This window comes from Sus scrofa, chromosome 6, assembly GCF_054392235.1.
Source record: "Sus scrofa isolate SSC_HxYL_T2T_F1_AM1 chromosome 6, Sscrofa_HxYL_maternal_Yorkshire_Landrace_v2.0, whole genome shotgun sequence".
NCBI lineage: Eukaryota > Metazoa > Chordata > Mammalia > Artiodactyla > Suidae > Sus > Sus scrofa.
Genome location: NC_139388.1, coordinates 85,029,942 through 85,055,766, shown reverse-complemented (window position 1 = coordinate 85,055,766; position 25,825 = coordinate 85,029,942). Strand labels below are relative to the sequence as shown.

Sequence of the window (25,825 nt, the reverse complement as noted above, 5' to 3'; positions counted from 1 at the left end):
CAAAAAGACAGAAAACAAAACACAAAACAAAACAAAAACATGGAATGATGCAAAAAGTTCCACTGCTTCTGTGATGAATGTCACAAAAAGTGGCTATGGGAGTCCACACCCCATGCAAGTGGCAGATGCAGCACTCAGAGTCAGGCAGCCCTGGCACCAGGAGGGCAGCCCTCTTCCTGAGGCTTCACCTGAGGCCACATGATGCCCTTCTCAGGGATGGTTCCCCGGTGAGTCCCTGGAGCCACCACAGGTCAGGGCCCTCTTGACATCCGTGCTTGGAGATAGAAAATCACCTGGCTTGTGGATGCTGCCTGATGGAAAGTATGTGTTTACTGCATGGGTGATAGAGAAAGAAGAGGATCATTTGATGAAACCCAAGGGTCTCTAGGCTCTGCCAGCTATAGACCCTCCAATGATTTGGTGGCTGGTGACAATGGGAAAAGATGGGCTTGAACTTGGAGTGGAAGCAGCACGAGCCTAGGAACCAGAAGCAGCAGGACAGAGGGTCGGGGCATGGGCTTGGAATTAGCCCCTCCCAAGTCTGAACCCCAGGTCCACCTCTTTCTAGCTCTGTGGCCCCGGGCACGTTTATCGACTGCAGTTTCCGCATCTATGAATTGGGGTCATGGGCACCCACCTCCAGGGGGTGGCTGTGGGGAGCTGGTGAAATAACCCCGCAGTTCCGGGGCCTGAATGCCCGGCCCTTGGTAGACACCCAGTGCAATCCTGGGAGTAGTATGATTTCTCTGCAGAGAAGGTAGAAATCTTGGAGCCCGGATGTACAGAAGCCATGCCTGGATTAGGGATCAGGGGCTAGCAGTCTCTGGACCTTGGCCCCTGGGTGGGAGCCAGTTGGTCTGTACTCTTAAAATCGTTGGCTTAGATCCCTGATAGAGAGGGGACTGTCCCTGCAAATGGTGGACAAGAAACCTAAGACCTTTTAATGTCCCTTGGTCTGAAAGAGGCTCCCTGCCCCTCGGGGAGCCTTATTCCAGCTTCCGTCTCACCCTTGCTGGCCCCCCTTAAAAACCCTCCCCCAGCTCCCCTCAAGCCCAGCCGACTAGCTGGCATTTTCAAAGCCCTGTCTCTCCTGACAAAGAGAGAACAACAAGGAAACAATTATGGAAAACAAAAATGGCACAAAAACGGTCGTTTCCAAAGTACAGTTTTCTGATCTGACACTGTGGCCTACATAAACGGTGTATTGATTTTTTAAACAAAAGAGAAATGAGAAGAAAGTTGTATCACTTGGGGCATTGCCGGGCGGACTGCTAAGTGGTTGGTTGCTAGAGGTGCATGGTGAGTGGAGTGGCCCCACAACCCTGGCCTTGGCAATTGTCCCTGCCAGAGGCTCTCAGACTCTGTGAACCAGGATGGGTTCCTAGGCCCTGGTCTCTGTTGTTGCTGTGTGTGTGTGTTCATCTCTCCTTCTCATCTGATACATTTCCCATGCCCCTACTATGCACCAGGTGTGTGTCAAAGGGCCCCCCCCTCAAAGATGCTCATAGTCCAGTGGGGGAGGGGCAGGCTGCAGGGAAAGAAGTACATGAAAGCCAGTTGGTGGACCATATGCACTGACTTCACCTGGCAAACTGCCTACCCACCCACAGCTCCGTCCTCCCCAAACCTTTATAAAACAGGCATGGGTCCAGAAATCTGTTTTTGTTTTGTAAATAAGCCGGCAGATAATTTCGTTGCATCCCCAGATTTGGAAAGCTGGGCTCTAATGAGTTGTGAGTTTGTGGTCCATGTTGACGGAAGGTACTATGCACATACCAACGGGAGAACCAGGGAAGGCTTCATGGAGGAGGTGGTCTTTGGGTTAATTCCCAACAGCTGAGTGTGTACTATCCAGGTGGGTGGAGGATTTGTGTGGGTGGGATGGGGCCTCTACAGAAAGAAGGAGCATCATGGGCCAGGCTGTGGAGGTGTGAGATCTCTTCTCTTACCAACAAAGGGGCCAAAGTGGATGGTGGTGATTGGAGAGCTGGGCTCCAGCCCCTGCTGTTACAGCCCGTCTCATGCCTCTTTGAGCTCCGTGAGGTCTTTGTGGAACCAATCTGAGAGCCCAGCCAGGCTGGGGTAGTTCTCCGTGGCCTGAGTGAGCCTCAGGTCTCACTGGGCTCCAAGGCCAGACCTGCCATCTGCACAGGAATGTTGCACTTTTTGTCTTTTTGAACCCAAGCTGTCAATCGCTTCCTGTAGTTCACACAGTGAAAGTGCTGAAGCTCACGCTGGCTTCCTGCTCCTCCAACAAGGACTGGGGCAGCTGGGCCCAACTGTCAGCAACTTCACAGTGAAACCTTGACACTGTGGCTGTGGGCACAATTGTTTGGGGGGGCTGCCAGAGTCTCAGTTATTTAGGGTAAATCAGAGTCTTACTCTCTCCCTCCCCGATTCGTGCCCACCCAGTGCATAGTTACAAAAATTAAATAATCGAATAGACGGGTTAGTATAATGCCTGGTGCATAGCGAGTGCTCAATAAAGCTTAGCTACTATAACTTTTTAATCCCCTCATTCATTTACTCTTTTAGTCATTCATATACCCGCTATTCATACATTCACACCAATTCACTCATTAATTCAGCACAAACTCATTTGTACTGGGCCTTCCTAAGCCCAAACCCCTTCTACGATGGGTGCTCCCCAAATTCAGCATTGGTCAGCGTAGGTCTGGGAGTTCAAACACACTCCCATTTACCTGTGGGCAAGGATACATTTAATGACAGCAGTGCTTCTCACCTGAGCAAGTGACAGCAGTCCCAAGTGCATGGGACACGCCCCCAACCTGGGGACCTCATGTGACCTTCAGCCACATTTGAACACCTCCCCCAAATGGCCAAATGGTGCTAAACGCTGCAACCTTGGCACCAAGCTTAACAGAACACCAACTAGATGCTTGAATCTAGAGCCCAGAGATGGCAGGGGCAAAGAGGAGGATGAGGGAACTGCTTCAACGATCCGGCGGTGAAGAACCAGAGCTGTGTGTTATTTGTTGACTGATTTATTTATGAATCTCCCTGCCTCTTCCAAGACTTGGAAAGAAACTAATGACAGTACCAGAAAGTGTCGGTTAAGTATCAAAGCAGTGACTACTGAAGGAGTTCAGAGGAGGGCGAGAACTCATGGGCTAGGATGGCAGGGTGGGCTTCCTGGAGGAGGAGTCCATCCAGTGGCGAGAATGGCCTGAGCAAGGATGTGGCACAGCAGGCTCTTGCGGGAAAGCTGAGGGAGGTGGGGTGGCCCCAGGGTGGGAGCAGGCCTGCCCGCCCTAGTTAGGGAAGAGCAAGAAGCCGGAGAAGATGCTGTCGGAGCCCTCCATGCCCACCAGGCCATTGTAGTCGTTGACTCCCAGCCACACCTGCTCGCCCTCCTGCAGCCGCAACAGCACACCGCCCGAGCTGACCTGCTTGCTATTAGACATGTGGTCACAGAAGGTGATCACCTTGAAGCCGTTGCGGTAGAGCAGCATACACAGGTTGGCCGTGTGTGATGTGTAGTAGACAAAGTAGTAGAGGCCGGGGACTTTGCAGGTGAACTTGCCAGTGTTGATGTCATAATCCCCCTGCGGGTTGGTGATGACGTTGTTGAACTTGACCAAGCTGTTGGCCGCTGGGTACTGGGCCGTCTGCCGTGTGACGGAGAACACTGACTGGTGCTTCTGCTTGTATCTTCCCTCCTCACCCGGCTCCCCACGGGGTCCCATGACTCCGGGAGTCCCTGGAATCCCAGGGGTTCCCATGGGACCGTTTTTTCCAGGAAGGCCAGGTTTGCCGGGATCTCCCTTCTCACCCTTGGGTCCACGTGTCCCAGGGATAGCTGGGATTCCTGGGGAGAGAGCAGGTGACAAGGAAGGGATGGGGCAGGGGATAGGGAAGAGGGACAGGGCTGTCCTCCAGGGGACACTCCCCCAGGGTTTGGTCTCTGGAATCTCTTTCCCCCAGACGGCCCATGCACCTGGGAGCAGTGTGCAGGGAGTAAGAGGGGAGGGAAGAGCTTATAAGCAGGTCAGAAAGGAGGGAGACCCTGGTTCGAGCCCTGCCTCCCTGTGCTCTGGCCCTCTGAACTTGGCTAAGGCACAGCCTGGTCTCTTGGCCTCAGTTTCTTTCTTCCTTCCTTCCTTTCTTTTTTTTTTTTGGTCTTTTTGTCTTTTTAGGGCCATACCCATGACATATGGAGGTTCCCAGGCTAGGGGTCTAAGTGGAGGTGTAGCTGCCAGCCTGCGTCACAGCCACAGCCACAGCAACACCAGATCTGAGCCACGCCTGCGACCTACACCACAGCTCATGGCAAGGCTGAATCCTTAACCCACTGAGCAAGGCCAGGGATCAAACCCACAACCTCATGGTTCCTAGTCGGGTTCATTTCCCCTGTGCCATGACAGGAACTCCTTGGCCTCAGTTTCCACATTTGTGATGGAGAGGCTGGGACCAGGCAGCTCAGGAGGCAGGACAGCAGGGCAGGACCTCAGAGGCCATGACTCTCAGCCCATGGACAGCACATGGCCACAGATACCTCCTCACCTGAAAGTCTAGGTTCTTAGTTTTTCTTGACGAAAACCAGAAGGTTGGTCAGAGGCAGATTTCCTGGAAAGCTCTTAAAACTTAAGCTTCAGACCCCATTAACTTGCACAGACCCTTTCAACGCCCTTTGCATAATTTTATAATTTTGTCAACATTTTCTGTTGAAATAATTACAGATTCACAGGAAGTTGAAAAAAAAAAAAAAAAAGACAAAGAAGTCTCATGTACCTTTTACCTAGTTTTCCCCAAACTTTCATAACTAAAGTATGAAATCAAACTCTGAGAAGGACACGCCTGGGAGCCAGAGCTCTTCCTTTTCTTGTACTCCTTGTATGTGTGTGGTTCTAATACAGTTTGTGTAGTTTATGTAACCCCACCCCAATCAAATGTAGCCCTAACTTTTGTTATAATTTTTTTAAAGAGGCTCCTCAACATTTTATAAGCTTTAGGGCCCCACAAAATCTGTTTCTGTGTCTGAGCTGGAACCATCCAGGCCAGCTGAGCACGTGGGGACCACTGGGGACCACCCGGTGGAGCCACAGGCTGCTCTCTCCAGCTACCCCCCCCAACCCCCGCAACCTGCTCCTATGAGAGTAAGCCAGCTTCAATGTCCCGCGTGTTACTAATGAGGAAACTGAGGCCAGAGACTTGCCCAAGGCCATGAAGCCAGTAGGAGGTGGAGTCAGGACTCAAGGTCACGTCTGGCTAAGTCCTAGCTTATTACTGCCCAGATTATCTGATTATCTGAGCCTCCTTTCCCGAGCTGCTTCTCCCCTTGTCCAAACCACACTCATCTTTTAGGGCCTGACTCTAGTCTCCTCTTCCAGGAAGCCCTCTCTGACTATCCCTGCTGGCCCTCCTGGCTGCTTCCTCCTCTGACTTCCTCTGGGGCGGGTGTCTGGGCAGACCTACTGTGACAGATCCTTTGTGGCCTGTGAGCCTTTTAGGTCCCAGGGTGAGGAGTGGGGAAGCAGAACCCAGCAGACCCAGGCTTTAGGCCCTGTGACCTCCCCTCCCAGAGCCTCTGTTTGCCCAACTGAGATAAGGGCATAATAGAACAGATCCCGTGGAGCAGCTGGAAGAGTGGGGTAGGAGGATGCATGAGCCATAAGCTCCTAGGCAGCTCCCAGCACTGTCAGGTCCTGGTGATGGCTGTCAGGATGCTGACCAGGCTGCACATCTCATCCTTAGGGTCTGTCTTCCAGCAGTTGACTGGGAGGGGCAGGCATGGCAGTGGGGAGGGGGCTTGGGAGTTGGACAGGATTCCCATGTGTGACTTCCTTCTGGCAGGTTGCTCGATCTCTCTGAACTTCAGCTTTGACATTTGTAAAATGGGTGTAAATTGCTTTTTTGAAGGATTTTGACCTCTGGTTCTTATTTGTAAAGTAGAGTGAATTTTATCTACCCCACAGGATGGATATAGGTACAGCTTTTGGAACGGTGCCTGGCACACAGTAGGACTCAAAAAGTGGTGGCCATTAGCCATCCTGGGCAGCGAGATGGCAAGAGGCAGCTGTGAAGTACAGGGTCCTAGAAAAATGGCAGGCCCGGGAGCTTCACTCAGCTCACCAGGACCTGGAGCCCTTCCTTCCGGAATGTTGGTGCAATTCCACTCTATGGCCAGGAGGGACAATGACAGTGGAAAATCCCCAAGGACATTCCTCTCCACTGGCCTCCCTCACCCACTGCCTCTGCCACCCAGCCCTGTCACCCCTGCCCAGCGCCACCCCAACCTCCCCTGCCCCTGCTCAGGACACACTCCATCCCCTTGAAGTGCACCTGCTCACAGACAAGTCACCCCCAGACTCCCGCTCTGGCCCAACACCAGTGCCCATTTCTGTCCTCGGCCCACTTTGCTCATGCTAGGGCTTGCCGGGAAACTCCGACAGAAGATTCTGTGGCTGTGATCCTGACTGCTTACCCCCACCCCTCCAACTACCCAGAATCCTAGGGAGGGAGGTGAGCACAGATCTCTGATGAGAATGATGATGACAACAGCTGTGACAACCACAGCCCTCGCTCACTGAGACTTGCCACATGCAGGGATTATTTGATATTTGATCTTATTAATCTTCATGGCACCTCCCCCACCCCCCATGCGGTAGGAGCTGCCACCTCTCCATTTTACAGATGAGGAAACCGAGGCACTATAATGTTAAGTACCTTGAGCAAATTCACATGGGGGAAGTAGTGGGAGTGGGACTTGAACCCTGGCCATCTGGGCATTGTATACAGTCTCTGCCTGAGCCCCACATTCCCCTCCACGGTCCATGTTGCTGGGCAGGTAGTTGGCGGGGCCGGGGGGTGGGGGTAGAGTTGCAATAGCATTTTGGAATTTGACAAAGGTGCTCACCTGGATCATCCCCTGTGATCCTCCCCGCTCCCTCCCAGGGCCTGTGCTCCCCTTCTCTCCCTATGATCAGATGGGGAAGTTGAGGAGCAAAGAGGTAAACCATGGGGGGCCTGAGGATTGGGATCTGAGTGGAGAGGGCTAGACCTGCCATCAGGGTTAAGACTCTGCCCTGGAAGCCGGTGTGGCCAGAAGGACCACCGTCCTTGCCATCAAGCTGCTGTCCCCCCTCCCCCGGGGTTGGCCCCGGATGGACACTCCGACGCCTGCCCCCAGGCCGGCAGACTCACCTGGCTCACCCTTGGGCCCTGGCAGTCCATCATGCCCATCCTTCCCGGGGGCCCCAGGCAGGCCCGGTATCCCAGGGATCCCATGGCATCTTAAGTTGTCCTGGCCTTCAAGTGGCAGTGCCAGTAGGAGCAGCAGTAGGTTTAGTACCAGAAGGGGCCAGGAGCTGGACCCCATGTCCATCTGGGGAAGGAGCTGGGTGGGGAGAGAGCTGAGTCGGCCCCCAGCCCCTCGCCCACCCTCCTCACCCTCTCCTCCCAGGGGCCGTCCTCCTCAGCCGTCAGGAGCCTCCCTCCCTTCCCCAGGCCCTCGCCCCTTGGGAGCACACCGCAGATTGGGATGGAGACCCTCCCTCTTCTCACAGGTCAGGCTGTCCCTGGGGCCATGTTTCAGGAGGGTGGCGGGGGTGGGGGTGGGGGAATTGCCGTTCGCCCTCACCTGGACAGGTGGGAGGTTTCTGGTCTGGTCACAGGATGTCCTCAGGTCTGCTTTTCTTCTCCAAGGCAGGAAGACACCGAGTCGGAGTGGATGCAGCAAGGAGGGCCCGGAACAGACTGGGCGGCCCCCTCCCCGCCCCTCCCCCTCCCCTCAACACCACATCCCCTTTCCCATAATTTTTCCTGACTCAATACTTTCTTTTGGGTGCTGAGCCAGACTGACCACAGGGACGCCCCTGTGTCCCTCCACCTTCAGGTCATGAGTGTCCGAAATGAGGAAATTGTTCACTGCCCCGGATCTGGTAAATTGCGTGTGTATGGGTGTGCATGTGAACTTCCGCCTCCTGGGCAGACTTCCCCCAGAATCAAGTTCAGCCCATCTAATGCCCACCCTGCCCCTGTTGCCATTTACTGTGCCCGAGTGAGACTCAGTTGTTTCACAAGATCCCCAGGAGGAAGTTATAACCCCCCCTCCCACTTTACAGATGAGGGCACTGAGGCCCAAGGAGGTGAAAAATCCTTGCCTAAAGTTGCATAGTGAGTGCTTTCTTGGGGTCCAAGCCTTGCTCACACCCCTCTGCGTAGCTGCCTCCAGAAACAAGCCTCATATGCATTTGTCAAGTGGCAGGTCTTATTCTAGAAACTTCCATATGCCTCCTATTTGCCCTAGTTGGGGGTGGACACTCAGGGCAAGCTTTGCTGGCAGGCAGCCTGCTGTGGAGTCAGCAGCCTTGGGGTATCCTTCCAACCCTGCCCTGAGGCCTTCAGCAAACCACCGGTCCTCAGGCCTCAGTCTTCCCATCTGTATACTGGGTGGTGGGAGAGGCCCAGGTTTTGCATGTCAGTGCCTCTACCTTTGCTGGGGCTCCAATGATCCCACTCTCCCTGCCAGCACCGCCTCCCTCACCTCCATCTCCAGCCCCCCGCCTCTGGTCTTGGAGCCCAGTATGGCTGGTGAGGGGTGGCCAGTTGGGGTCAGGCTGGCAGGGCTGAGAGATGCCCCCTCCTCTCCTCTTCTCCTCACATGAGATTCTGGGGGGGTGGGGCAGTGGAGGGTTCCAGACTGACTCCACTCCTGCCACCCATGTGAGTGGGTGGTTGGATCTCCCTGAGCGTTGATACCTCCTCTGTACCTGGGGGTTTCCAGTAGCTTGGTGCAGGGCAATGCTAAGGCACACAAGTGCTTAGCCCTGGGCTGGTCATGGGCGGGAGTTTGGAGCCCTGCCCCTGCCTGGCTGAGTGACTCTCAGGGCCTCAGGCTCCCCGGCTGTCCCTCTATCCTGTGACACATGGCTACAGAGCGCCACAGGGACAAGAGCAAGGATGTGAATGTCCTTGGCCCCGGAATTTCAAAGTGGGCAGGGGGCTGGGAAGAGCATAAATGAGGGACACAGAAGTATGGGGGGTGGGGGACCTAGCCCGATAACACCCAGGGCTCCCATTTTCCACCCTCACCTCCTTTGTGCCATGGTCTGTCTTGTCCAGCAGGTGGCAGCCTCAGCCCGCGCTCAGCCCTCCCCTGCCCCTCCCACCTGGCCAGCCTGGCTGGGTCCTCTGCTTCCAGAGGGGCTAGAGATTTGCTTTGGCGAAGAGGGGTGGGTATGGGTGGAATTTATGGTAAGACGCTGCGGGACTCCCTGCACCCATTTCTATCTAGACTGGACTCTCCAGCTACTTCTGGGGCCTCCACTCCTGACATTGTCTTTGAGCCGCATTGCAATGAAAGATGCCCTCCACTTTGGGGTCAGGCGGACCTGGTTCAAATCCAGGCCCTGCCACCTTCTGGCAGTGTGACCTTGGTAGATGTCTCCTTTCGCTGAGCCTCAGTGTCCTCACCGATTTTGCTGGGATTAAATCCTGGGTGGCTATGAAATGTCCAGCCCACAGCAGGTGCTCACAGCTCCGTCTCTTCCTGGTCTATGGGTGTGTGTGTGCTGAGCAGGCAAGGGGAGAGCTGGGGCAGAGTAGAGGCCCAAAGGGGGCTGAGGGGTCCAGCACTGCCCCGGCGCTGCACAGCCTTGCTCTCTTCTTCCTGTCTCCCAAAGGATGTGGATGGGGCTGGTCAGCCCCAGGAGAGGGTCTTGAGTGGGTGTGGGAGGTGGGGGTTGGGGTTGTGGGGATGTGAGCACCCCAAGGGGAAAGTGTGAGAGGATTGGGGTATTTCTAAGGCAGATGCTTGGCGGTGGGAGAGGAGAGCGTGTGCCCCTGTGTATGCATGTTAGGGGTGTGTCCGGGACGGGTGTGTGTGAGCACACTACTGATGGTTGATGGGGGCACCTGGGTTCGGAGGTGGGGGTGCATGGATAGGACACTCGTGTCTCCCTGAGTGTGTCTGTGGGTTTGAAGGTGTGAGGAGTGTGTCCAGGGCTGTGGCCAGTGGGTCTCAGGGAGCCTTGTGTGCGTGAGGAGTCTTGGTCCATGTGCATCTTAGGAGGTGGGTGGGTGTGTGTGTGTTGTGCAAAGGTCAAACCCGCTTCCTCTGGGAAAAAGCACAGGGTGTTGGACAGTATCAGGACAGAACTTCTAGTCTCCTTATTTTCCTCACATACAAAGGATGTAGTGGGGCTTTTTGCTTCTGAGCAGCATCCAGACAGGCCAAGTGAGACCCTGGAAATGCATCACGAACATTCCTGACCCTCCCCATCCCTGGTCCAGGTGGGCTGCCCAGCAGGCAGCTGCCCCAGGCTGGACTCAAGCGATCTGGCTTCGGAAGGATTCTGGAAGCCCTTGGACCAATTGCTCCCCCTGCTCTGGGCCCCGCCCCTGCCTTTCTGGCTTACGGTTGGAAAGAACACATGTCATTTGCCAGGTGTGTGGCTGTGGAGGTTGGTGAGGGCAGTGGGTAAACGCACAGGATTGGGTGTCATTAAGAGATGGGATCCAATCGAGCTCCTCCATTTACTCATGACCTTGTGCTTTAAGTTCACGTCTAGGCTCTGTTTTGTTATTTGTAAAATAAGGTCATAATACCTACCTCAGAGTCAACTGTAAACATGAAAAAATATATCATTATGGCTAAAACATATGTGGCCCTTCCTACGTATCAGATGTTGCTCTGCAGTTTTCATGCAGAAAGTCATTTAATCCTCCAAACAATCCTTCGAGGTGGGTGCCATCAGCATTTCCTCTTTATAGATAAGGAAACCGCATCCACTGAAGTCAGGTAAAAGGCATTTCACTGGACAACTAGTAAACAGTGGCCCAGGATCTGAGCCTGGGCTGAAGAGGCTCCTGCCACCCGCTAAATTCTAATTGTAAAATACCAAACACAAGCCTGACTTGTAAGCACGCAATAACTATTGTCATTCTTTGGAATTTTTTTTTTAAGGACCACATCCACAGCATATGGAAGTTCCCAGACTAGGGGTCGAGTCAGAGTGGTAACTGCCGGCCACAGCCACAGCCACAGCCACAGCCACAGCCACAGCAACACAGGATCCAAGCCCATTCAATCTACATCACGGCTCATGGCAAGGCCGGATCCTTGACCCACTGAGCGAGGCCAGGGATCGAACCTGCATCCTCTTGGTTCCTAGTAGGGTTTGTTACCGCTGAGCCACAACGGGAACTCCCTGTTGTCATTCTTAAGCCTCCCTCCCGAAGCCCAGAGAAGCAATGGAAACTCAAGCTCATCAGACGTGATGGACTCATGGTATTTTATTCCAGAAAAAGATTTGAGAAATGATCTCCCTTCAGGCAGCTAAAGCAACAGCACCCCCACTTTACAGAGTGGAGCATAGCCACCACAGAGGTGGCCTGAGTAGGCCAGGGTCACACAGCGGGAAGCAGAGGCCGTGGTGGGGAGGCGGGTAGGGGGGGTCTTTTTCTGGCTCAGGTGGAGGGGAAGATGAGGAAGCCGCTGAAGACGCTGTCCGCTTCTGAACCCTGGTAAATGCGGCCCTTATTGGGGTCTCTTTGGATCCAGACCTTGTCTCCCCGCTGGAGCTGGAGCACCGTGCCCCCAGACACCACCTGGAAGAGTCCCTTGCTGTTGAAGTCACAGAAGCCCAAGGACTGCTGGACCTGGTCTCTCCTAGAGGACATGATGTACAGGCAGAGGTCCCACTTGGACACCACCTGGAAGGTGAAGTAGTAGTAGCCTGGCACATCGCAGATGAACTGGCCCAGCTGGCTCTTGTACGCGCCCTCCTGGTTGGTGATGACCTCATCGAAGATGACCACGTTGCCGCTCGTCGGAGGATTCTGTCGCACGGCCGAGAAGGCCGGCCGGCGCTGGTCCTTGATGTTTCCCGGGTTGCCCTTGATGCCCTTCAACCCTGGGAGGCCCGGGAGCCCTGGAGGGCCGCTGGGCCCCGGGTAGCCCATTCTGCCAGGTTTTCCAGGGGACCCAGACTCCCCCTGGTCTCCTTTAAGGCCGCGGATGCCAGTCTGAAAGGCAGGGGCTCCTGCGGAGAGAAAGGCCAGATTGGGAGTGAGCGTCTAGTCTCCTCCCATCCTCTAGGAGGTGGCTGGGACCCCGAATGGCTGTGAGATAGAGGATAGAGGTGAGTCTGTGCCTTCAAGACATGGATCCTGACGCTGTGTGACCTTGGGCCCGTGTCTCAATATCTCTGAGCCTCAGCGGCTTTATCTGTAAAATGGAGAGGAATGTGAACAAGGCCTTGGGAAAGTGTCAGGTTGTGGGAAAAGCAGGACATTGGCTTCTCCACTGTACGCCTGTCCACAGCCATGTTCTCCACGCCCTACCAGGGCTCTGCCCTTGACTTCTTCAGGTTCGGGGACTACATGTAGGATGCCTGGGTGCAGACTGTTGTAAAGGTCTCTGCAGGTCTTTCTGGGCTGCTATGCACTGGGAGATGTGTGGGGATTGCTGGAGACTTTCCTTTTGTCCCAGCCCTTTTTCTAGAGTGTGAGTTTTTGATGCCTGAAGGGGCTGGGAAAGGGGAAGCAGGAACAGTGTGTGTGTGTGTGTGTGTGTGTGTGTGCGTGCGCGCGTGTTGGGGGCAGGGGGTGGGAGCTGGAAGCAGAAAGGAGAGCTGCCGTTAACTGATCCCTCTCTATGTGCCAGGTGAGATTATTTGTCCATTTTACAGATGAGGAAACTGAGTCTCAGGGTGGTAACTCACTCAAGGTTGCACTGCAAGGCAAGAACTCTTGAGTCTGAAGCCTGGGGCGTTCATCTTTCTGGTAACTGAGCAAAGGCCAAGGATGGGGCCGAGCTCTGGGACCCTTCCTGTTCATTGCTTGCAGGGACCCACTCTCCAGAGGAGAACGGTGAGGCTGAAGGAGGAGGACGACCCAGGGAGTAAAGGGGACACAGAGGGGCCTGGGAGCCTGTGGACATGGCCCTGGGAGAGGACTAGAACCCCCTCAGCCCCTGGGGCCAAGAGCAGAGACTGGAGGGGCTACCTGTGGGGGCCCAGGTGGACTCCTGTCACTCAGGGCCTCCCTGAGCCTCCACTCTGGAGGACAGGCCAGGCCAGGCACAGGGATGAAGAGCTGGGGTCCAGGGGGACCGCTTACCCGGCTCTCCTCGTTCTCCCTTGGGGCCTGGCCGCCCGGGTCGGCCGGGTTTTCCTGCGGCCCCGTCCCTCCCGTCCAGATCTCGGCACGTGTCCTGGGCCGCCGAAGAGGCCAGGGATACGGCCAGCACACTGATCATGATCACCAGCCAGCCCCGGGGGGCTTCCATGATGCCGCTGTGGAGACATGGGCAGGGCCTGGGCAAGCTGGACATCGCACACTCATGCACGCCCACCTCACACCCTTGAATGTCCCCCGCCACAATGATACGGCACACACACCCCCCTCGAGGGCCTCCGATGTCCTCCCGCCTTGCAGCCCAGGACCGCAGACTCACACAGATACACACAAGCAACTGAGCGTACCCGTCTAGTTACACACTCAGACGCATGAACACAGCTTCTCACCTACACACCTACACAGCCCAGTAAGCACACACAGAAAGCCACGACACAGCCTGGACACAAACTGACTCACTCCATCCGTCACTCACCTGGACACACACAGCCATGTACTCCTACAGATGAGCTATGCCACTGGACAAATATTTATTGAGCACCTGCTCCCTGTTTAATTAACACCCTCTCACCCAGATGGCAGAGCTGGGCATGCACCCGGAATTCACAAACACCTGACACACACACACACACACACACACACACACACAGCTGCTCCCTCCTTTACACACTTGGCCCCTTTCAGCACCCACTGGAGGAGAGGTGGCTGACTGTCACATACTGTCCCCCCCGTGGGACCCCTCTGCTGGACTCGGACGCACCCCCTTTTCCCAGCTTCTTGTCTTTTGGGAGACCAGGACCCAGGAACTCCGGCCAGAGCTGATGGGTCTGGCACCACGTCCCAGACTCCCCCAAGCCCCTGGAGTTAAGATCCCCCCACTCGCTTGTCCTGGGTTCTGGATCAGCGCCCCCACCCCCACCCCGAGCAACCCTGTCCTGGCAAAGACCCAGTGAGCAGCGCTCTCCCTCCCTCCTTCCCTGGTCCAGCCTCCTGTGCCAGCTCCCCTGCTTCCCTGAACTCCCCAGCCCCCTCCCTCTCAGGCACGGGCCTCACCTGCCTCTCGTCGTCAGTGCACTGGACACTCCTGCCCTTCACGCAGGGACCTGTGTGGGACACCCAGTAGGGGCGGTGCTGGCCTCTGGCCGAGTTTCGCATCCCTTCCCATTTCCCCTTCTCCCTCCCTGGAACTGCCCCAGGGGCCAGAGGCACGCAAAGGTCATTTTGAGCAGACCTCAGCAAGACTGGGCCACGGGACATCCGACCCCGCCACAGCTGGTGTGGGGGCAGGGACAGCAAGATCAAAATCCAGGTCCACAGGGAGGGGGTGGTGGAGGGGGTACTGGGTGGGGCTGTGAGACCCAGAGAGGCATAGAAGTCGAGGCAGAAGTATTGTTTTTTGTTTGTTTTGTTTTTGTTTTTTAAAGTATAGTTGATTTACAATGTTGTGCTAATTTCTGCTCCAGAGGAACCTTTAGTAGCTGGTGAGCCTTTTTTCATGGTTGTGAAAGCAGCATGTATTCATTGCCAAAAGCTTGGAAATACAGAAGAGCACAAAGAAAGAAGAACAGCACAATAACGAGAAGTTCCATAGTCAGCTTTCTAGAACTGCCACTTCCTAACTGCATGCCCTTGGAAAGATAGTTGACCTCCTGGGGCCTCAGTTTTTTATTTATAAATTGGGGACAGCAGATTCTACCTCTTTGGATTATTATAAAGTCTTGATAATATAATACACATACAAAACATGGGACACAGCTATAAGAGAAAAAAATAAAAATCTAACGAAAACAAAACAAAACATGGGACACACGGTGAACACTTAATAATTAGCTTTTATCAACATTTTTAAATCAGTGACAAAGAATTCCCACTATGGCTCAGTGGGTTATGAACCTGACTAGTATCCATGAGGCCTTGGGTTCTATCCCTGGCCTCGATCAGCGGGTTAAGGATCCGGCATTGCCATACGTTGTGGTGTAGGTCGAAGATGAGGCTGGGATCTGGTGTTGCTGTGGCTGTGGTGTAGGCTGACAGCTACAGCTCTGATTCAGTTCCTAGCCTGGGAACTTCCATATGCAGCAAGAGTGGCCCTAAAAAGAAAAAAAAATCAGTGACAAAAGTCCATCTAGAGAATTGCTGTTAACATTTGGATGGATCATCTAGCCTTGCTCACTCTCACTGATGGGGTGCTCACTACCTGTCAACACAGCTCAAGCAGTCATTGCCAGCTTGGACCCTGAAAATGCTTTTCTTTAATTTTTTTTTAATTTTAATTTTTTTCTTTTTTGGCTGTCTTGCAGCATATGGAGTTCCTGGGATGAGATCCACTGTGCTGACCCACACCACAGCTGTGGCAATGCTGGATCCTTAACCCACTGTGCCGGGCTGAGGATAGAACTTTCGTCCCAGCAGTCCAGAGATGTTGCTGATCCCATTGCGCCACATCAGGTACTCAGAGAATGCTTTTCTTTAGATTGAGTGATTCTGTCGCCCCCAGGCTAGAGACCAAGGTGTTCAGGTCTGGATGGACCATGTCTTTCTGCTTCTTCTCATGACCACGGGTTTTTTTTGTTTGTTTGGGTTTTTTTTTTTTTTTTTTTTTTTTTTGTCTTTTGTATTTTTCTAGGGTTCCCAGGGGTTGAATCGGAGTTGTAGCCGCCGGCCTATGCCACAGCCACAGCAACATGGGATCCAAGCCACATCTGCAACCTACAGCACAGCTCACGGCAACGCCCGATCCTTAACCCACTGAGCCAGACCGGGGATCGAACCTGCAACCTCATGGTTCCTAGTAGGATTCATTTCTGCTGTGCCACGATGGGAACTCCCACCATGGTTTTTTAAAATTTTTTCCTGAGAATTTTGCCAGAGGGAGGAGGAGAAGAAGAGGAGAAGAGGGAGGGCTGTTGTACCTGGGCAGGTCATGAGAGTCTAGGGCCAGAGTTTTCAAGGCTTTGGGACTCCTTTTTCATTTGCCGTCTTGTATGACATCACACATATATACAAAAACTCCAGACAATGATACTTAAGGGTGGTCCCCAGGATTCAGGGGCTTGGGGGTGCTGAAATCTCCCTATGACCTTGGGCAAGCCACATCACTTTGCTGGGCCTCAGTTTCTTTATCTGTTAAATGGGGATGATACAGCCTGCTCAGTGGGCTGCTGAGGGATTATAGGAATATATGAGGAAGTTTATACTGTCAAACACAACAGCAAAATAAGTCATCATTATGAATAATATCTGTGTGACCTTGGGCAAGTTACCTAACCCCTCTGAGCCTCAGTTTCTCCTTCTGTCAAGATGAAGGCATGGTGGGAAGCAGGAAGGTTGGTCTGTAACATCCCTTCCAGCAACATCTTTGATTGCATTGTGTTAGTCTTGCTTCCCCGCAAGAGGAGTTAGAAATATTATGTCAGAGCCAGAATGGTCAGCCTGGTTGCTCCTGTTTTACATATGAAATAACTTAAGACCAGAGATAGAAAGACTTGCCCAAGGTCACACAGAGAGTGGCAGAGTTAGCACGAGGAAAAACCAAATACTGTGAAAATCTTCTCAAAGTATAGCTTTCAAAACATGAAATACACAATTCTATGTAGAAATACATAGTGAGCACATGTTAATTTTATGTAGCTTATAAATGAAGGAACAAAACTAGTTAGATGAAGGGTATGAGGACAAAAACCTTATATCTAACTATAGGTGGAAAGATTCAGGAAAAACAAAAACAATAACCCAAACCCCGGCCCCCCCAAGAATTCTGGACTATTCCTAAGTATGCTAAGTTAGATGCAAAACTGATTAAGGTTCTATGCAGCAATAAAATCATAATGCGGGGGTTATCTTTTCTATTGAGAAGTGATCATTTGCATTTCAACCAGACAAAAACAATTGGCAACTTATCAGTTTTCTACCAGCTAACAGCTATCTTTACAGAGCCTGGGCCCTAATCAATAGTAAATAATAAGTCAAGCAAAGTGACATTCCCCTGGAGTGTCAGATGACCCTTAGGAGGGCTTGTTAGCCACCACTCTAATTTGCCTTTGAAAGAACACCAGTTATCTATTTGCCTTGTTTCCAAGTGTTAGATGATTTCACTTATCAGGCTGTTGCAAGAGTATAAACACTTCTCAAGAAATAAAAAGGCATTGACAGCGATGAGCATGTCATTAGTGTGAAAAGTAATGGGTCGGCAATAACCCCGTGAAGATCACAGGGACACCTTCAGTCAGAGGGGATGACATTTTCTTCCTTTTCTCGGGGAGCTCAGGGTCCTGGAGGGGAGGCAGAGATGTAGGGATGAGAGGAAACCCTTGTCCTCCTTGCAAGGTCTCCATCCATGAGTCCATTCTCAGCATATAGTCAGGGGTCTAAGGAATAACCAAAAAAAAAAAAAAAAAAATCTAAATTACTCATATTCTTTATGGTGGAGTCACATCTCATTCAAGGGTGGGTTTCCAAAGTCAGCCTATCAGGCAATAATTGTAAGTGGTTACTATTACTCCTGGAAGAAGTTCTTAGGAAAGCCCCAAGTTGGAGACCATATTACCATTTCGGGAGAGTTATATGTTGTCACTTTTAGCTTTGACGTTGGAACTGGTCTCTGGTTCTTCATAGAAAGTGTAGAAGTGGCCTGCTTTGGCTATTTTTTAAGTCTTATTTCTATGGGACCTCCATGCACGTGAATGAACTTTTGTTTCTTTTTCTCCCATCCTGTATCAGTCTTATCATTTGTGCATCCACAAGAACTCAGGACTGGTAAGAGGGGGAAATCCCTGCTCCCTGGCACCTGCCATGTGCGAGGTAGAGAGGCGTAAAGAGGTTTGTGAAAAGCCCCAGCTCCGCTCCTACTCCACGTGGGATCTTGAGAGGTTTCTTGCAGAATCTGACTGGGAGGTCCTGATTCCTTTGATCTCTCTTTGTCTCAGGAAATGTACGGTGGGGGATCTACATGGATTTGCACGGGGGAGAAGGCGTGAGAAGAGAAGAGCATGGGGTTGTGGGTGGTAGGGTGCGTTCCTGAAACTGTGGGCACCTTTGATGTCTCTGCATTTCCATCAGTTCTGCTGTTGGTGATGCCGTTATACTCTGTCTCCTTTGTCGTTTGGAATCTAACTGAAGGTCAGGCTGTCATTGTCTAACGTAGGGGAGTGAATGTCATTGCACTATATGACTTGGTCCCAGTCCACCAGAACCTCAGGCCCTGTATTTGAGTTCCATCAGAAGCCTCACACCCTTCAATGTCTGAACTGATTTCTCTTAAACCAGAGGGTAAACAGAGGGGAGCAGTTGAGTATTAGTTGGCTAATGGATACCCCCTTTTTTGGAAAAGGAATTGAATCTTTCAAGTTGGAGTTGTACTCAGTAGTGAGGCATCCCTCATAGGATCTGGGGCAGATGTGAGGACAAGCAGGTCCGTGACCCAGAATAGGATCCTTGAGGGTCTAGAGGGATGGGCATCATCCCCTCTCTTTTGTGTGTGTGTGTCTTTTTAGGGCTGCACTCGCAGCATATGGAGATTCCCAGGCTAGGGGTCCAGTCAAGAGCTGAAGCCGCCAAGCTATACCACAACCACAGCAATGTGGGATCCAAGCCTTGTCTGCGAACTACACCACAGCTCACGGCAAAGCCAGATACTTAACCCACTGAGCGAGGCCACGGATCGAACCCACGTCCTCATGGATGCTAGTCAGGTTAACTGCTGAGCCATGATGGGAACTCCAGTATCCCCTATCTTATTTTAAGGTATCTTTAGCTCTTCCTCTCTCTGAATCATATTAGGCAAAATGCAGATAGCCAAATGCGTATAGAAGTCACTCTGGGAGTTCCCGTCATGGCGCAGTGGTTAACGAATCCGACTAGGAACCATGAGGTTGCAGGTTCGATCCCTAGCCTTGCTCAGTGGGTTAAGGATCCAGCGCTGCCGTGAGCTGTGGTGTAGGTTGCAGACGTGGCTCGGATCCCGAGTTGCTGTGACTCTGTTGTAGGCCGGTGGCTACGGCTCCGATTAGACCCCTAGCCTGGGAATCTCCGTATGCCTCGGAAGCGGCCCCAGAAAAGGCAAAAAGACAAAAAAAAAAAAAAAAAAAAAAAAAGAAGTCACTCTGAAATTCATGCATTTCTTTTCTTAATTAAAAATTTGAGGTGTAATTTATTTAACAGTAAAATGCATGAATCCTAGGTGTCCTGCTCAATGACTTTTCCTGTAAATGAAGGCACCCTTTACCACAACCCAGATAAAAATACAAAACATTCCCATCACCCCAGCAAGTTCCCTGGTACCCCTGGCAGTATAATCAGCCTTCAGTGTCCCCAGGATCTGCGTCCACGGATTCAGTCCATCTCAGATCAAAAATATTTAGTTTTTTTTTTTTTTTTTTTTTTTTTTGTCTTTTTTGTCTTTTGTTGTTGTTGTTGTTGTTGTTGTTGTTGTTGCTGCTTCTTAGGCCGCTCCCGCGGCATATGGAGATTCCCAGGCTAGGGGTTGAATCGGAGCTGTAGCCACCGGCCTACGCCAGAGCCACAGCAACGTGGGATCCGAGCCGCGTCTGCAACCTACACCACAGCTCACGGCAACGCTGGATCGTTAACCCACTGAGCAAGGGCAGGGATGGAACCCGCAACCTCATGGTTCCTAGTCGGATTCGTTAACCACTGCGCCACGACGGGAACTCCCAAAAATATTTAGAAATGGAGTTTCCTGGTGGCCTAGCAGGTTAAGGATCCAGCATTGTCACTGCTGTGGCTTGGGTCACTGCTGTGGTGGGGCTTCGATCCCTGGACTGGGAATTTCCACATGCGATGGGTGTGGCCCAAAAAAAATAAATCGGAAAAAAAATTTCTAGGGAGTTCCCAAAAAAGCAAAACTTGAACTTGCCTTGTGCACAGCTGGCAACTATTTACATAGCATTTACATTGTATTTACAGCTATTTACATAGCATTTACATTGTATTAGGTATTATCAGTAATCTAGAGAGGATTTAAAGTGTACTGGAGGATGTGGGTAGGTTATATGCTAATACTATGCCATTTTATGGAAGGGACTTAAGAATCCAAGATTTTGGTATCTGCAGGGGTTGCGGGGGCGGGGGAATTGGGGGGGCGGTGCTGGGACAAATCCCCTGCAGGTTGATTCCCAGAGAAGACCATACTCCCCTCACCTCCAAAATGACCAGCATTCTGACTTCTCTCAACACAGGCTACTTATGCCTGTCCTTGAACTTCACATAAATGGAATCGTTCTGTGTCTTTTGTGTCTGGCTTCTTTCATTTCACACGCTTGTGAGAGTCAGCCCTGATCTTGCTCGCGTGGTTCGGCTCTTTTGCTGAGTACTACTCCGCTGTATGCATGGAGTGCACTTTGCAGCCCTACTCCTGTTTGGGGATATTTTCGGTGACGATGATAAAAAGCTGCTAAGAATATTCTTCTACAGTCTTCTTCCCCGTGCCACCCTGGGACCCAAGGCACTCAAGTCCCTGCTGTGCTGTTTGAATGCCAAGGAGGGGACATGGAGTTGATGCGGATACCCCTTCCTCTCACACCCACTGCTCCACGCTCCCCTCTTCAACTCCCTCTCCCTCACAGACACAAACCCCTTGGACCCTCAACCTGATCCACTTTTTCTCCTTCTCCTGGCTCTTTATTATGGAGATTGTCTTAATCTTGTCTTTCTTGCTAAATCCTTCTCCTCCTCCTGGGCCTTGGGAATCTCTCCTTCCCTTTTCCTTCCCTCCACCCTTCAGATCAGGTTTTTTTTTTTTTTTTTTTTTGGCGGGAGTGTTTGGGAATTGGGGAGGGAGCTGTCAGAAATTGCCACAAGTCTTCAGTTGCATGTCCTTTATTCTTTGCTTCTCTTGGCAGATCAAAGAGCTTTGGGGGATAGTTTTATGAGAAACGGAGGGGATTGTAAAACAACAAATAATTTGTTGGGGAGAGAGGCAGTGTGGGTTCAACTTCAGCACCTACCTCCCTTTTGCTGTATGGATGCCCTTGCACGAGAGAACTCCTGCATCTGGGGAATGGCAATGACCCCTTGGACTAGGGTATGGCTTCTGATCAGTGTGGCTTGAACCTGGCACGTGGCAGGCACCTAGCAAAAATCCCACCTGCCCCACAGGGGGCCTGTTGAGAGGTTTGGGGAAAACATGTAAAAGGAAGACCGAACATAGCAAACATGATTTTTTTGAGGTGGGGAGAGTAAGAAAAATAGGAAGAAAACAAGTTCCCCGGAACAGCTGGCCTCAGCTGGAGACAAGCATCCTGGCTGCCCAGGGGGAAGCAGCCAAGTCTGCAAGGGGCCAGGAGGAGCCACTCTGGGAGAAGTTTCCAACGTGCAGATCGAGCTGGAAAGGTGCTAATGGAAGCCACCAGGCACGCAGGCAGGTGAGATGTAAAGAGATTAAGAGGATTAGGAGTGAGTTTGGAAAACAAACAGTGAGCCAGCAAGGAGGACGTGCCTCTGCCTGGTGAGGGTCGGGCCCCAGATCCTGAGGGCAGCCTGGACTCCACTGCCAGGGAATATGGCACCCAGAAGGCCTGAGCTGTGTGAGCTTCCAAAGAGCTTGCATAGATGCAAGGAGAGTGGCCAGGGGAAAGCCCCCACCCTATCCCCACCTCTAAATCCTCCACCCCCCAACTTCCCATGCAGAAATGACCTCCTTCATTCGCCCATCGCTTGGCCTGCCATTCCACCTTTACTCATTTTATTTTTTCCCAGTGGGGTAAGCATTGCCTTCTCTGGGGGTATTTTAAAATTAAAGATGCGTCTTAGCGCATTTGCAAGATATTAATGGGCTCTCCTTAGTGAGAGCTTAGTATTTAGCGCTTAATACACTGTCTGTTTCATCATCACAGCCCCAGGGATGTAGTACTATGACAAACCCCTCTTACAGATGAGGCTCAGAGAGGGTAAGCCACCCCCACAAGGTCACACAGCCAGCAAGTGGCAGAGTTATTTCCTCCACACCAGGTATGTTTTTGAAGATGTTCATTAGCATTCTGCACATCGGGGTCTAAAACGGGAACTCCGAAAGGGAGAGGGGAGTGGAAGGATAAAAGGATTGGGTCTGGGGACTCTGAAGGCAATATTTGCCAGCTTCACAAACTTAGCTCCCTTGTGCCAGGCATTTTATATGTATCATCTCACTTAATTTACACAGTATCCTTACAGGATAGTATTTTGGCTCATTTTTAAAGATGAAGAAACTAAGGCTTCGAGAGACAAAGTGTCTTGCTCATGGGTCTAGGGGTTGCCAGCTTTAACAAATAAAAATACAGGATGCCCCGTTCAATCTGAATTTCAGATAAACAACATTATGCATGGGATATACTTATGGTAAAATACTATTACTCATCCTCTGTTTTATCTGGCAACTGCAGAAGTCACACAGCCCGAGGGTGGCTGTTCTCCCCCATTTCCCTGGCTCACCGGGAAGCCTATCTTGGTAGGAAGGGGTGGGCTGAAGGAGAGGCTCCTCTGCCTCCCAGGAGAGCAAGGAATCGGTGCCTTCATCTCCACGTAGGGTCCAAGATCATAGCCAAGAACTCCAGGCAGGCTCTCCCACTGTGACCTCCACATCATCGCCCAGTCTCTCTCTGCCATAGACTTTCGTCAAGAGAGGCCACTGTTGGCTGGAGGCAGGGGTCTTGGGTTCAAAAGACATTCACCTCTGCAGAGTGTCCGTGCACAGATCACCCGCCGCCCCGGGGCCTCAGTCTCCCCATCTGTAAAAAAGAGAGAGGAGTTGAACTACAGCAGTGGTTCCCTAGGTTGGAGTCACCTGGGGGAGCTGGTGAAGGAGACCGTTGCCTGGGCTGTATCGCTACCTTCTGCAACAGAATCTCTGGGGCGGAGCTTCTGCAGTTTCCACAAGTGCCCTGGGTGAGCTGAGGCAGGCAGCCCAGGACCTTTCTGGAGCTTTGACAGCAACTGAGGGTCTCTCCAACTTGACACAGGGGCTGGGCATGCTTTTTGCATCTGACAAGTAGGGAGCAGGTGCTGAAGCACCTAGAAATGCCTTGATGGAGTAAGAGAGAGAGGAAAGTCCAGGTTTGTTGGGTTGGGTGGGGGTAGGAGGAAGGGAAAGTCATTAAATCGCCCCTGGGCTGAGACCATTTCCAATTTCCAGTTTGGAATTCAGAAATGTTTCCTACATCTGAGTAAGATTTATGGTTTTTCACAACCCTTGCCTGGCTCTCATGATTCCCGGACAGGGGACAGGTGAGAGTATGGTTGTCAGCTCCAATGTACTGATGGGAAGACCGAGGCTCAGAGAGGGCCATCGGTTTCTGGTGCCACACAGCAAAGCCGGTCCAGTCTGCATTCACTGGGCCAGGATTCCGCCCACCATCCCCACCTTAAGCCCTTCTGGATGGTGTCTGGGGATGGTGTCCTGCTTCCGAGGTCCAGGCACTGCTTTTATTTTCAGGGCTGCATGTGCGGCATATGGAAATTCCCAGGCTAGGGGTCGAATCGGTGCTACAGCTGGCCACCTACACCACAGCCACAGAAATGCAGGATCTGAGCTGCATCTGTGACCTACACTGCAGGTCACAGCAATGCCAGATCCTTAACCCACTGAACAAGGCCAGGGATGGAACCCGCGTCTTCATGGGTACTAGTCAATTTCATTACCTTTGAGCCAGAACTCCCCAGGCACTGCTTTTCATGGTGATGTTCCGTGCCTCCGCCTTGGTCCCAGCCACCCCCTCTCAGCAGGCAATTGTCCTACACTTCCCTACCTCAGCTCCAACCCTCCTTCTCCTTTCCGTGAAGGGGAGCACCTCCAGGGCAGAGCTGGGATTTGGGCGAGGGTCTGCGGTGATCAGCTCCTTCTTCTGTTTCTGTCCCCTGGGCTGCTTCGGAATTTGGGCCAATAACAGCTGCTTCAGCCTGTTTCCTCCCCCTCTTCCCAGCCCTCTGCTGATTACAAATAAACACCCGGTCTACGCGGGAGAGTAATTAACTCTCCAGCGTGGGGAGAACTAATCAGCCTGGAGTTTGCTGCAGGTGGGAAAAGCAAAGGCGTTTCCTAAGTAGTATGCAAATGACACCCGAGGTATGCAAACCACCCCCTTGGGCTCCTGGGAAAGGCTATCACCGCAGGCTGCTGAGAAGGGACAGGCTCTGGGTAACAGTGGCCCCAGCTGCAGGGGGCCTGGTCCCTCAAGTTTAGGGGGGCCGGAGGGATCAGTGTAGGAGTGGGGGGACTCCCCTTCGGGGCTCCCCAGCACACCTGCAATCCTTGTGTCTGGAGGTCTGGGAGACAGAGGGAAAAATAGGCTCAGGGCTCAGAACTGCTGGCTTGGAATCACATCACTGGTCCTTGCCCATGTGACGCTGGGCAAATCACTCCCACCTTTCTGAGCCTCAGTTTTCTCATTAAAAGATGAGGATAAAGACACCTGCTTTTGAGTTCCCATTGTGGTGCATTGGAAACAAATCTGACTAGTATCCATGAGGATGCAGATTTGATCCCTGGCCTCGCTCAGTGGGTCAGGGATCTGGTGTTGTCATGAGCTGCAGTGTAGGTCACAGATGTGGCTCAAATCCTGCATTGCTGTGGCTGTGGTGTGGGCTGACAGCTGTAGCTCCAATTTGACCCCTAGCCTGGGAACTTTCATATGCTGCAGGTGTGGCCCTAAAAAGCTTAAAACAAACAAACAAACAAACAAACAAACAAAAGAGACATACTTTTCTGGCTTGAACTGAGAGCTGGGTAGCCTATAAAGTGTGTATAACTTGACCTGGCACTTTAGTGTTCAGTAAATGGAAATTTGTCAGAAGGTATCAAGCTATGCCCATAGCATCCATGGGGACCACAGACTCCTGAATCAAGGCCCTGCCCCTTGGGGCTCATCCTCAACCGGTGTGCCTTTCAGGGATTTGGTCAACCTTGTGACACGTGACTTGGAAGGCTTTAGGAATGGCCCTCCTGTTTCCAGGTACATTGTGCCTCCTGCCTTGCCTGAAACTCTTGATCAGGACTAGGGTAAGGAGAGCAAGGCTCCCAGGGAGCAGAATGTAAGGAGGCCTTCACTTAGGACTGTGAGTACAGAATCCGCTCTGAGAATGAGCATTTCATTCACCGAATCTGCTCAGTGTTAAGATTCATCCTCTTGGGGTTAAGTCATCTCTTGGTGCAGAGCATTGTTCTTCAAAGGGCAGGGATGGGGGGGAGGGGCATGAGGACATTTTTTGGTGATGGAAATATTTTATATCTTAGCTGGGATAGCAGGTGCACAGGAGTACACGTGTGTCAAAACTCACCAAGTGGGAGTTCCCATTGTGGCTCAGCAGGTTAAGAACCCAACATAGTGTCTGTGAATATGCGGGTTTGATCCCTGGCTTCATTCAGTGGGTTAGGGATCTGGCATTGCCACAAGCTGTGGCATAGGTCGCAGCTGCAGCTCCAATTTGACCCCTAGCTAGGGAAATTCCATATGCCACAGGTGTGGCTGTAAAATAGAAAAAAAAAAAAACCCCAAAAAAAACACACCTCACCAAATGGTACATTTACGTTATGAGTGTTTTACTATATATAAGTTTACTTCCATAAAACATAATTTAAAAATAAATAAAATGTAGGTGTCTTCTGGGAGATATCGTTAATATGTACACATTAACGTACAGTGAGGCTGACAATGAAATCAGTCCTCCAGCTTCTGCTTATGTACCTCCTGTGACCCGGAGCTCATTACTTATACAGCCAGGACATCCCTAGTCT

General features: G+C 51.9%; 2 protein-coding genes and 2 long non-coding RNA genes across 5 annotated transcripts; 1 reads left to right on the top strand and 3 right to left on the bottom strand.

The window, feature by feature from the left end:
• Nucleotides 1-2,987: 2,987 nt before the first annotated feature.
• C1QC (complement C1q C chain) lies at nt 2,988-7,723 on the bottom strand. 2 transcript variants are annotated; one of them, NM_001244286.1, is given in 3 exon segments: nt 2,988-3,829; nt 7,165-7,357; nt 7,601-7,723. In NM_001244286.1, coding segments are annotated over 2 exon segments (738 nt in total). In that variant the 5' UTR covers nt 7,346-7,357; nt 7,601-7,723; the 3' UTR covers nt 2,988-3,272.
• A 3,635-nt stretch (nt 7,724-11,358) lies between these two features.
• Nucleotides 11,359-14,177, bottom strand: C1QA (complement C1q A chain). Its single transcript, NM_001003924.1, is given in 3 exon segments — nt 11,359-12,005; nt 13,084-13,259; nt 14,155-14,177. Coding segments are annotated over 2 exon segments (744 nt in total). The 5' UTR covers nt 13,253-13,259; nt 14,155-14,177; the 3' UTR covers nt 11,359-11,430.
• A 142-nt stretch (nt 14,178-14,319) lies between these two features.
• On the top strand, nt 14,320-16,940 carry LOC146402596 (uncharacterized). Its single transcript, XR_014807242.1, has 3 exons — nt 14,320-14,410; nt 15,402-15,549; nt 15,728-16,940. It is a non-coding gene; the product is annotated as an uncharacterized LOC146402596 (long non-coding RNA).
• Nucleotides 16,941-20,921: 3,981 nt separating this feature from the next.
• Nucleotides 20,922-24,089, bottom strand: LOC110261111 (uncharacterized). Its single transcript, XR_002344937.2, has 2 exons — nt 23,734-24,089; nt 20,922-22,823 (listed from the first exon to the last, which is right to left on the bottom strand). It is a non-coding gene; the product is annotated as an uncharacterized LOC110261111 (long non-coding RNA).
• Nucleotides 24,090-25,825: the final 1,736 nt, after the last annotated feature.